This window comes from Nicotiana attenuata, unplaced genomic scaffold, assembly GCF_001879085.1.
Source record: "Nicotiana attenuata strain UT unplaced genomic scaffold, NIATTr2, whole genome shotgun sequence".
NCBI classification, from domain to species: domain Eukaryota; kingdom Viridiplantae; phylum Streptophyta; class Magnoliopsida; order Solanales; family Solanaceae; genus Nicotiana; species Nicotiana attenuata.
Window position 1 is genome coordinate 62,973 of NW_017670238.1, and position 12,416 is coordinate 75,388.

The following is a 12,416-nucleotide window of genomic DNA, read 5'->3' on the forward strand; positions in this document are numbered from 1 at the left end:
AGAAACTTGAAGTTACATAATAGAAGCTTGCTCTTTAAATGGTTATGGAGATACAGTAGGGGAAGTGAGGAAATCTGGCATAAGATGATAGATGCTTTATATGGGGAAAATAGCTGGATGGTGGGATGAATTTCTCCAGACTAGGCTGGAGTTAGTAATGGTGCAGAAATTGAATTCTGGTTGGATAGTTGGGATGGAGAGGAGAACTTTAGAAGCAGATTTCCAGACCTATATAGTTGTGCTTTGAATAAAGAGGGCTTTATTGCAGATACCAATGCAGATTCAGGCTGGAATGTCACCTTCAGAAGGAATTTGAATGATTGGGATCTGGAAAGTTTCTGTCACCTACTTCAGCAACCGAACCCGTGCTCAATAAGCCAGAACAAAGCAGACAGACTAGCTTGGTTCAACAGCAAGGATAATGTACTTTTAGTCAGAAGTTGTTAAAAGTTGTTATAATATGTTAATGCAACAGAGTGGTCAAGGAGATCCTAATATGCCTTGGAAATGATACGGAGAAACAAGGCACCTACGAAAGCTGGGTGGATAGCAACTAGGAGTGCATGCTTAACTCAGAGCAAATTTACAAAAGAGAGGTTTTCCCCTATGTAGTAGATGCTATCTCGGCAACAAAGAACAAGAAACAGTTGAGCACTTGTTCTTACATTGCAGAGTTTCAAGACATCATTGGGAGGTTTTCTTTAACATCATTGGCATATATTTGGTGATACCTCAGAACATCAAGAGCCTATTGGAGATCTGACAATCTCAGAGAGTAGCAAGAGCTGTAAAACAAATCTGGAGGACTATTCCTATGTGCATAATGTGAACTATATGGCAGGAAAGGAACAAAGCATGTTTTGAGGGGTATAGGTTGCAGCTATCTAGAGTCGAGAACAAATGTATCAAGAATTTGTATTTTTGGTGTCATAGCAGTAGTCAGATAGAATGGATCAGTATCTGGATTTCTTGTATTTCGTAGGGGGGAATATGTAGCATGAATGGTGCAGGAGCTGCAGCTGTGCTTTGTACTTTTTATGTACCATCTCGGTACCATTTTAAAGAAAAACCTTTATTTGTATATATATTAAAAAAACAGCTAGGTGTTATGTACTATTGCTTGATTCCTTGCCTGCCAAATTGTGATATTGTGTGCTAAAATCACGATACTCTTTGTTTGGGTGGGAAACTTCAAGCTCATAGTTATACCTATTGCTTTTAGTAGCATTGTTCTCTTTTTCATGTCTACCTGAAAGTATAACCTGTGGAAGCAATTTTACCCTTCAAATGTGTAACATACCTATGCACAGCTTAGTTGACACATCTCATCTTAAGCTGCACGGTCTGAAAATTCTCAGAACAAATTGCTAATGATATTTTCTCTTCTTTAATTTCAGGGAGCTTTATAGTAATAACATAAGCGGAAGAATTCCAAATGAACTGGGAAACTTGACAGAGTTGGTTAGCTTGGATCTTTACCTGAACAACTTAAATGGTCCAATCCCTGACACACTGGGCAAGCTTCAGAAACTACGCTTCCTGTACGAGTTAGACCTTCTTTTTCCTTTCACGTTCTCTCTCTCTTTTTTCCTTTTGTTTCTTCTTTTGGTTTGGTTATTTTGGTTTTAGTTTCTTTTTTTAATGTTTCAAATCTTTAGCCTATTTTTATGAGTACTAGTTCAATTAGAAATGAGTACCTTCTATGTTAATGTGTGCAAATGGGGTTGTAGTTTCTAATTCTCTATAGCAAAGCTTTATGATAAGGGAGAATTCTGTAACTTTTCCGGTATTTATGTTTTTATTGATGTGTGGAAGCGTTCTGTACAAAAGAATTTGATTTGTGGAAGCAATGAAAATTGCTACTGCTGTCAGCCAAACAAACCTTTTTAGTTTGAGAGTCCAACGGGGAATATATCTGTATGATTCATTCTGTCTTTGCTCTGTAGTGGAGAGTTGGTTGATATACTTGGCAAACTTTGTTCTTGTTTTCCAAATATTTATTGCGGAGTGAAGACCAGGTAATTGGACTGGTCAATAAATTTTGGTTAGCGGTCTATATAGACTCATAGCCGTGCAGCTTAACTGAAAAAGACAATTCTGAGTTACTTCTCATCTTATTAACAAAAAAGCCTTTGGACTTAGATGATTGCTAAATACTGTATGTATGAATGTGATTCTCAACCTGCAAACAATGTCAGCAAGTTTTTTCTAGCATATTGGACTTAATCTTGTAAGATCATCTAATTCTATACGTATTTGTCTTCATTAGTCAATGTTTTTACTCTCTACATGTAGCACATGTACTGAGTAATGAGCTCTATTCACTTTGACAGCCTTCTTTGCCGAGGGTCTATCGGAAACAGCCTCTCTATCTTTATAAGGTAGGGGTAAGGTCTGTGTACACACTACCCTCCCCAGATCCCATTTATGGGATTACACTGGGTTCGTTGTTGTTGTTGTTGTTTACTTACCCTTGATCGACCTTCTTTTTTCTTATACTTTTTTTTCTTTTCTGAATTGAAGGAGGCTGAATAATAACAGTTTGAGTGGACGTATTCCCATGTCTCTAACCACCATTGTTGCACTTCAAGTACTGTAAGTATAAAGTTATTCCCTTATTTATCAAGTGCTGTCTGTTGTCTGTGTTGGTCTACTCTTTTTGGGTAACTAATTTTCATTTCCTTGCAATGCAGTGATCTCTCAAACAATCATTTGACAGGACCAGTTCCAGTCAATGGTTCCTTTTCGCTTTTTACTCCTATTAGGTGTGTCAGAAGCACAAGTTTGTTGTTACTTTCTGTTCCTGAAGTAACAAAAGTGAATATCTAACTATAGAGTACCTATATTTCAGTTTTGTTAATAACCAATTGGAAGTTCCTCCAGCTTCTCCGCCTCCTCCTCTTCCTCCTACGCCCTCATCTTCTTCTTCAGGTTTGTTGAGATTATTTGTGTTTATACTGTTATGAAACTGTGCTACCTCTCCTTTTTCCCTTTTCCAATTTAGTTTTTGTGAAAAGAACCCTTTAGATTATTCACGAGAAGGGGAGCAGGCTATGGGAAGAAAGGAAAGGCCTGGTTGCCTGGGGAAGAGAACAAACAGGATTCCCTTACGAAAGCAGTTACAAATAAAAGCTATTATTACTTTAGGCACTAATAAATATTGTTAGCTTTTTTAGATCAGTTGTACAGGTGTTGGAGTCTTGTTGTAATCTAGCACGCATGACTTCCAAACTAAACTTTTCAACTCTGCATCTTTTTTTCTTTTTTCGGAAATTAGATTTACTGTAAACTCTGAAGTGTGAGTGATAGTGTGTCAAAAGTACCTTATATTATTTAGAATTGCTTGTATATTTAAATTCAGGTCGTACAAATAAAAAGTTAAATCAGCTTATGTATTGGAAACTCGATCATCTTTTCAGTGGGCAACAGTGCAACTGGAGCCATCGCTGGAGGAGTTGCTGCAGGCGCTGCTCTTCTATTTGCAGCTCCTGCAATTTTTCTTGTTTGGTGGCGTCGGAGGAAACCACAAGATCACTTCTTTGATGTTCCTGGTTCGGACACTCAAAATGAAATTTGAGTTAATTGTACTTTCCACTTGATGTGTTCTTACTCAGTTATTATAACTGCTTTTTGCAGCTGAGGAGGATCCAGAAGTTCATCTAGGACAACTCAAGAGGTTTTCCTTGCGTGAAATACAAGTTGCATCAGATAATTTTAGCAACAGAAATATACTTGGTAGAGGTGGATTTGGTAAGGTTTATAAGGGCCGGTTAGCTGATGGCTCTTTAGTTGCAGTGAAAAGACTAAAAGAGGAACGTACTCAAGGTGGGGAGTTACAGTTTCAGACAGAAGTAGAAATGATCAGCATGGCTGTACACCGAAATCTACTTCGTTTAAGGGGCTTTTGCATGACTCCCACTGAGCGCGTGCTTGTTTATCCATACATGGCGAACGGAAGTGTTGCATCACGTTTAAGAGGTATCTCTTGTTTTTTTTTTTAATTTTACTGCACTTGCCTCTAGATTTTGCTCACTTTTAGTCAGGCGAAATGGATTAAACACAGAAAAGGCCAATAGCTAATCAAAATGATAAGCCTGTGGTCTTTGATTTCTCTTTCATAAATTTGTAACAGATTTGAAGAAGTTACTGCAGAAGTAAGCCAATAGCTATTTGATATGTTAGTGGTTGAGTTTTTTATGACTTCTCATGATGGACATGTATATTTAACAAGTCGATGTTGTCTTATGATTTTGCTAGTATTCTATGATTCTATCAACCAATTTCACAAGTGGTGCTATCCTTGATATCTTACTGAATATTAAAGATTTGAGTTGCCGATTAAGATGTAATCTTATGATCACATTTGTAAGTCAATCAAACAATTAGATGTCTTAAAAAAGAGAATAAATTTTATTATTGTATGAAGCTGGAGATAATGATGCCTAATAACTTGGAATGGGAGCCTTGGAGCAACGGTAAAGTTGTCTCCGTGTGACCTATAGGTAACCAGTTCAAGCGGTGGAAGAAACCACTAATGCTCGCAGTAGGGTAGGTTGTCTACATCACATCCCTAGGGGTGCAGCCCTTCCCCGGACCCTGCGTGAACGCGAGATGCCTTGTGCATTGGGCTGCCCTTTTTAAAGTTATATTGACCTGAAAAGATCAATTTTTCTTCTTAAAACTTATTCAAGCTTAAAATAGGAGCCTGTTTCCAGTTCGCGTAATAGCTTGAATTTATTCTCATGGATGATTACATTCTTGTAGAGCGGCCTGAATCTGAGCCCCCACTTGACTGGCCAAAAAGGAAGCGTATTGCACTTGGGTCGGCAAGAGGCCTTGCTTACTTGCATGATCATTGTGATCCTAAGATTATTCATCGTGATGTCAAAGCCGCAAATATCTTATTGGATGAGGAGTTTGAAGCAGTTGTTGGGGATTTTGGGTTAGCTAAACTCATGGACTACAAGGATACTCACGTTACCACTGCTGTACGCGGTACAATTGGGCATATTGCCCCTGAATATTTATCTACTGGTAAATCTTCTGAGAAGACGGATGTGTTTGGCTATGGGGTTATGCTTCTAGAGCTCATAACTGGCCAAAGGGCTTTTGATCTTGCTCGACTTGCGAATGATGATGATGTCATGTTGCTTGATTGGGTAAGCATTTATACTGTCCTATATGCTTTAGTTGTTTTGCTTGATCGACATTTTGCATTTTTTCTGAAAATCTCAAGCCAACTGTCTCTTCTCTCTTATAAGTCAAAGCTTGATATCATTTTCTATTGTGGTGGTTAGTTGTTCAGCACTGCCAGGCTCCCTGAAGATATAGTTAGTTTCAAGAACTACATCAATGCTTATTAATTGTTGCGGTTTTATATTGTGCAAGTAACCTTTGTATTGCAACTTCATTGCAAGTAACACTGTAACTTCATTTTAGTTTTAGATGTTTCAAAAGAAAACCTGTTATTGCTAAAATCACACAAGTATGTAGATTATGATTAGAGCGGATTACTTTCATCATCTTATACTTGCTGGTGCTTCACCGGTTCAGACTACCAAATCATTCCCTCATTTTGTCACTAGTGTAGAAATTTGCACCTCCGTTTGATTTGTACGGAGCTTAATTAGTTAGTTTGCACATCCATGTAATATATCAATTTTTGCCCGTGGATCACACTTTTCACTTCTGAGTGCTTTCTGAAGATTAGAAGAAAAATATAACTGTCTTCATTTTCATTCAAATACGCCAAGCTACCTCCGCAACTGCCAAATTAATGGCACTTGAATTATGTTGTTTTACTAGCTTTTATAGTCAAAGCTTTCACTTGTGAAGTTACATGCACGGCCGAAATTGGCTTATAACAGCATTCCACTGGATATTCAGGTGAAGGGACTTCTGAAGGACAAGAAATATGAAACATTAGTTGATGCAGATCTCCAAGGTAATTACAATGAAGAAGAGGTGGAGCAGCTTATTCAGGTAGCTCTACTCTGCACGCAGAGTACGCCTACAGAACGTCCAAAGATGTCGGAAGTTGTTAGAATGCTTGAAGGCGACGGCCTTGCTGAGAGGTGGGAGGAATGGCAAAAGGAGGAGATGTTCAGGCAAGATTACAACCATGTCCATCAGCCCCATACTGATTGGATTATAGCCGACTCCACTTCAAATCTCCGAGCAGATGAATTGTCGTGGCCAAGATGATCTTTCAGTTATACTGCCATCAGCACATATAGGACTGACTCTTGAGGGAAAATCCTCTTTGTATCTGTAGTTGGTAATTGTCATCTTTGTGCATACCTTTTTCCTTCTTTTCCATTTTTTGTTTCTTTCAGTCAGTTATATTGTATTCGATTGTCAAAATGTCTATAGGTGATTTGGTCATTACAGGTCTGAATATGAAAGTTAGCCGGAATGGCGTTTGTTAAAAGAATAAACACTTGTAAACTTCAAGTTTTCACAATTTCTTTCATGTTCATCGGCAGTTTGTTGACTCTTGTTTTGAGAAGTTATGGCTGATTTTGTAGTATAATATGCCAACGAGCAATGCTCCTCTGGCAAAGTATAAGTTCTGAATCTCCTGCACAATAGTCATACAACACCGTTGTCCATGTCTATCATAATTCATGCATCGGTGTTTGTCTCATCCAAAATGTTAAAAGGGCCATTAAGAATACCTGTTAATTGGGTTGGGCTGACCCGTTTTCAACCCGGTTCAGCCTGTTATCAAATAGGAATTTTTACATTCCTATGCCATGTAGGAAACTATATTACCCTCAATGTTTAAGGTTTGATATAATTACATTTAGTATACCTAATTACTAATTATATATCATTAGTGGTTTTTAAGGGTATTAATTACACTCCTAATTTAATGGTACCGTATATTCCTTCTAATACCACTCCCCCCACGTTTCTCTCTCCAATTCTCACACCTTCACCCACGTTTCCCTCCCACACCCATGATTTCTGTATCAAAATCCCATTATTTCTTCCATAGCCAAGGCACTGTCGGCACCTCTGCAATCTTGTCCCAATGTTTTTGTGCCCGGGGAAGATGAGCACAAGTCTGGTCGATTTGATGGTTATGATTTCGGGTTCCTTCAGTAATACAAGAGGAAAGGAAAAGAGAACAGCAATTAAACCACTGACAACCATTAAAAAGCTTTAAAGCTTTGAATTCAAATTTGGGTTTTCAAAAATCATTTTTTGTTTGAATTGGATGTTGTTGTAAATAATTGGGAATATGATTTAGAGTTTATATCTCAATTTTGAGGGGTTTTGGTGAAGATTAGACTTGGTTTTAGCTGAATTTCATATTGAAACTAGAAGAAGAAGACTCCACTTGATGAGGTAATTACAAACTATAACGGATTGTTCAACTTGTGGAATAGAAAGTGCGACGTAGTTAATCAATCACTGCTAGGAAGTTAACGTGACCGCAAACATAAGCTGGTGAAGTAGATTAGAGATAGAGAAGAGGCAATTATCTAATTGCTAACAAAGAATATCTGACTCAAATCATCATCTAGGAAGAACTTTTCTTTTCAGTTAAAAACTCCTATTCCGACTAACAATATTGTATATGCATACAGAAACCCCCCAAAACGGAAATATCTCCATGTACAGAACAAAAACACACTTTTCCCCAAAATGGTGACAAGTAGCTTTACTGCTGACTTCACTTTCTACCGCTAGTCCCAATTCGAGGCTTGCCTTTAACCTCAGACTCCTGCATGAAATAGCATAAATTAATCGTCTTTTGCCTTTAAACACTAACACTTTCTTTTTCTTTCGTTTGGGGATTGATGAGTATATATGATTCAAACACTAAGAAACACTAAAGAAACCAAGGTTCTGTTGTTCATGGAATATACCTGTGGGAAGTGCAAGTAAATGTATGTTTTTGCAGTTGATGGATTATGATTTTCTGCACCCTTACTCCAATCATAACAAACCTACAAACAAAACCCGATAATCAAATTGGATACAGAAGTAAATTTGCATGCAAGACTTAGAGAATCAGAAGAGTTGGTGACAACAAGACATCAGCAGTTTCAAGAACTAGGGGAAAATACAGAGAAAAAGAAGTTCCATTATGCATTCGTTTTGGCAAGGGAAAAGGCTACACGGGAACTCGGATAAGTATCCTAGGGAGAGGGTGAGTGTGAACTACAAAAGGATACTCATAGTAGAAGTTCTAGTTTCTACTGAATAAAAGTCACCAAAAACATACCGCATATGCATATATTGAGCCATCATGGTTGAAAGCGCTGCAAGGTATAGGCTGGCTGCATCTTGACATTGCCTAAAGAAACACACATATAGAAAACTCATAAAACAAGATGCCAAAGTTGAAGAGGCTGCAAATGTTAAATACAAACCATTCTTGTCTTCTTCTGCTTAAATTATAACATGCTATAAAGAATGAGCCAGTATTAAAACATGCTAGTGTAATTGAAAAGCATGCCAGCGTCCAACTTGATATAGCACTACTTGATTGGAACAGATTTAAGATGTTAGATTTGATGATGATAAGTAGTTATAGTAATGATCGAAAAGTTGTTTGATGAAACTATCACATCCAAGGTTAAAAATTTAATAGTTTATGGATTTGAATCGTTGAAGTTGTCAAAGTTGAATAAGAATATGATTGTGTCAAACATTGACACATTTTAGTATGTTCCAAAATAGAAAGTGTCACATGAAGTGAGGATTAAACTGTAAAAGACAAATTATGGAGTATTAGGATGAAATGGGTTAAGTGGAGCGGAATGGACATTGAGAATTCATATAGCTGCACCAACTAGGTTAGTAATGAGCCATTACTGTAGCACGGAGAATGAACCAGAAAACTCAGATCAGCATAAGTGAGGTTGCAGCTGATAAAATGAGGGTCACAAGCAAACAACTGTCTTTATATTGTATCAAAGCAATAAAAGGTAGCTGAGGACATAACATAATGATTTTTTCATAAATAGAAGCCCCAGAAGTAGTATTTCCTTTGCTTAATGAATGACTGTCTGCTACTATTTATGGGTCACCTGATTATAAATTTGCAAGATAAAAACCGAGAAATCATAGAAACTCCCATAGAAAAACCCAATTTTCAGAAAGGTCATGTCGGCCAAGTAAGATCTTATAGAGCAATCCTCTTTTGCTAGATGAAGAGTTTTCATTTTGTCATAGTAAAAACAAATTAATGAATAAAGAAAATGAAAAGAGATATTTCGTCTTTTATTGTCCAGAAACTAGAATATTCAAAAAAAAAGTAAGATGCCTTATCAAGTTCATGCATTTATATTTATGAGAAGTCCATTCTAAGAAAGACTAATTCTTGTATTCATAAAAGTAAGACAATGAACTTTGCAGAAACTAGCACTTAAAAAGCTCAAGCATACCTTAAGCCTCTGCTTGCTGTCTTTGTCCCAAAAGTTGAAGGCGCCATCAGATCCCGCAGTTGCAAATGTTCCATGAACCTGGGTGAGGCAGCATGTTAGACATGGCAAATGAGTTGAAGTAGCAATATTAGTAGCAGTATTCAGTAGTATAAAGTCTATACATCTTCCCCGAGGACCAACTGTAGGAAGCTAGTCCGCTATTGTATTTATCAATTCTGTGTTCAGTTTGCTTATTGATACAAGCTTGCTATATACTTTCAAGTCACTTGCTCTTACACGTAGCAGGGTGCTCAGGACAGATTATAGGAGATACACTTGAATTTTATAATGATTGACTCAGTTCCACCTAAACTAAGAATACCAGTCTAAAGGTAAGGACAGCTGAGACATCATAAAGAAAAGACATAAGAAAAGACATAAGAGACAGCAACACATCCTCTACCTCCAAATAGATGCAACATAAAATAGAAAGAGCAAAATTTATAGAGAATCAGGATGCTATATATATATATATATATATATATATATAGAGAGAGAGAGAGAGAGAAAGATCTTACAGGATGGAAGTTCAGAGAGTTGACAGAGTAAATTTCATTGCCCTCCCTGTGGCACTTGAATGTGAAATTTTTACTTTGTTGCGAATCATCAAGATGATGCACACCAACCCGTCCTTCAATTGAGCCAACCTAAAATATAGGATGTATAACATTAAAATGAGAAGTACCTAAAGAACCTAGATGCATTTTCATATAATGTATTCACAAATCAAATATGACGAATTTTTCAGACAGCATGCAAGAATAGAAACAAGCTATAACCCATAGGGAAACCTTTCAAGAATGCTTAGGACAGTTAAACCCAAAGACGCCACAAAACTCATTTTCAGAAAATAACTAGAGTAGATCAGTAGAAGTGTCTTTTCTTAAGGAGGAATATTCAGTAGAAGTGTCTTTAAACATCATAACGCATAAGCAAAGGGGAGTTGGTCCTCCTTCCATTATCTCAATAACAACCTTGGATCACCCTGTACCACTTTTTGTCTTTTCCTTTCTTGGATTTTGTTGTGTAAGATCCAAAATGCTTTACAAACAAAACATCTACAAGAGTTCAGTTCACTGTTAATACAAAGCTTCCTTGGTTGCTTCTATCACACTTTTGATAATTCAAGAAAGTCCAATCATTTCCTCCATCCACCCTCTCCCCAAAAACATACCACAGGAAAAAGAGAGAAAAGGAAAAATAAAATTTTATGAGAGAGAGGGCAAAGGAGTTTAAAGAGTTTGGACTGTTTCCATAAGATAGATAGCTACTGAAAAGAAGGACAAAGATAAAGTTCTAGGGCAGATAAAGAGAATACTGCCAGCATCACAAAGAGAAACTTTGCAAAATCAGCTTGCATCACCCAATTGTGAGAAACCCAACCAAGTGATCTACCTCCTCCTTGAGGCAGCACAGGTTGCCTAAAACTTTGAAGAACAGTATGATTTAAGTAATGTAAGACAGTAAGAGTATGTTATCAGTTTTCAAACACTCCACGTAATTCTAGTGTAACAGGAGGTATCTCATGCGCATCAGTCATTTCCAGCGGAAGAAAAAGGTAAGACCACTTGTCATCAAGAAGAAAACACCTTGACTATCTAATTGCAAAGTCTTGGATGAACTTGGCAAACCAAAGGTAAGAACACTCTTCTAGTTTTGTCTCTTTATTATCTTTAGTTTGATATAGAAGGAACTTATATCAGCTCAAACTTATAAGCTCTGAGATCATTCTACTAACTACTCCAATTTGTGGGTTCTTAGGCATTTGTATAAGTTGGGTAAAAAAGAAGAGCGAGCAGCTTAACATAGCATACACAAAAAGGTATTAGATCATGCAACAGAGAAATTACATTATGAAATAGCTACTCACCAAGAAACCTTGTTGATCAGGAAAGGCAGCTAAACACCGAGTCTGATACTTTAAGGGAGAGGTAATCCTCTTGAACTCAGTCTGCAATAATTTTAAGTAACAACTCAACCTCATAGTGTGGTGGCCACAATAATAAGTATAAACTTTTAGCATTTACAAGGGAATGCTCGTAGTATGTGGAAGCTGCAAAATGATTAGTTCTTGGATATCCAACAAAAGAATTTCTGTATGTGTAACTCGGCTTTTCTATTTCTTATCTTGAGAATATGTAGTATCATTAAGTTTTCTCTATCCTTCCCCTTTTTTAACTAGTGAGTAGTGGTAGTAAGAAGAAAAATATGTCGCAATACCTATGAAATTAATGTTCTTAACATTCTAATGTTTATTTTGGTTAACATGCAAGCCTTCAACTTCAATTTTTCGGAACTAAAAATGCTCTCTGAAAAGGCTTTAATAATATGACAATCTTTCATCAAATGTAGGTCTGGATATATTAAGAATTTAGTAAATATTATATTACATTAGTAGTTTTATCACTCTGTCCACAGAGTGACCTAGCACCTACAAAACAATAGTTGGCTGCCAAAATTGTAGAAAGACCAAGACTTGACAAACTAGTCCCTCTCCAGTAAAATCATAAAGCACAGACAGAATAACTGTAGCAATAAACCACAACTGCTGGAGGGTACTTTTAGTGCAGTTAATATCTTTGGAGGGTACTTTTATTGCAGTTAATATCTTCGGATATGGCACACTACACTAACAAATGAATTCAGTGACCTTTTCCAGTTTCTCTTATCCTGATTACAATTTGCAGTGTTGAAGTAGTGGAAGCTGGAACATCTGCCAAGATTGGGAGTGGAAAGATTTATGGCATTGTCGAGCAGTATGTAGGAGGTAAACAAGGCACGCTGACAGTTTATAAAATGAGATGGATTGGTGAAATAAGGGGCCTTTCCACTGCTCAGGCTAGGCATCATAACTTGATCTATTCTGGGAACTTAATTAAGAATTGGTGATGGAACAAAATCCCTAACAAAAGTAGCTTGCTTTAGTTGAACAGCTTTGCATGGCGCTTTTTTTTTGGGGGGGAGGGGGGGGGGGGG

The 12,416-nt window shown here is 37.1% G+C and overlaps 2 protein-coding genes across 3 annotated transcripts in view; one reads left to right on the forward strand and one right to left on the reverse strand.

Annotated features, from left to right (window-relative positions):
- Positions 1-6,493, forward strand: part of LOC109236401 (BRASSINOSTEROID INSENSITIVE 1-associated receptor kinase 1-like) — a 9,340-nt gene extending 2,847 nt beyond the window's left edge. Inside the window, exons 4-11 of the mRNA XM_019402574.1 lie at positions 1,398-1,541; positions 2,524-2,595; positions 2,694-2,765; positions 2,852-2,931; positions 3,420-3,551; positions 3,637-3,978; positions 4,765-5,159; positions 5,887-6,493. Coding sequence (XP_019258119.1) covers positions 1,398-1,541; positions 2,524-2,595; positions 2,694-2,765; positions 2,852-2,931; positions 3,420-3,551; positions 3,637-3,978; positions 4,765-5,159; positions 5,887-6,204 — 1,555 coding nt within the window. The 3' untranslated portion in view covers positions 6,205-6,493. The remainder of the gene's footprint in view (positions 1-1,397; positions 1,542-2,523; positions 2,596-2,693; positions 2,766-2,851; positions 2,932-3,419; positions 3,552-3,636; positions 3,979-4,764; positions 5,160-5,886) is intronic.
- A 943-nt stretch (positions 6,494-7,436) lies between these two features.
- The window catches only part of LOC109236402 (protein RAE1), an 8,549-nt gene continuing 3,569 nt past the window's right edge, over positions 7,437-12,416 (reverse strand). For both annotated transcript variants that reach the window (XM_019402576.1, XM_019402575.1), the window contains exons 7-12: positions 11,311-11,391; positions 9,959-10,087; positions 9,402-9,479; positions 8,237-8,308; positions 7,878-7,958; positions 7,437-7,732 (exon numbers count right to left, since the gene is read on the reverse strand). In XM_019402576.1, the coding sequence (XP_019258121.1) occupies positions 7,682-7,732; positions 7,878-7,958; positions 8,237-8,308; positions 9,402-9,479; positions 9,959-10,087; positions 11,311-11,391 (492 nt within the window). In that variant the 3' untranslated portion in view covers positions 7,437-7,681. The remainder of the gene's footprint in view (positions 7,733-7,877; positions 7,959-8,236; positions 8,309-9,401; positions 9,480-9,958; positions 10,088-11,310; positions 11,392-12,416) is intronic.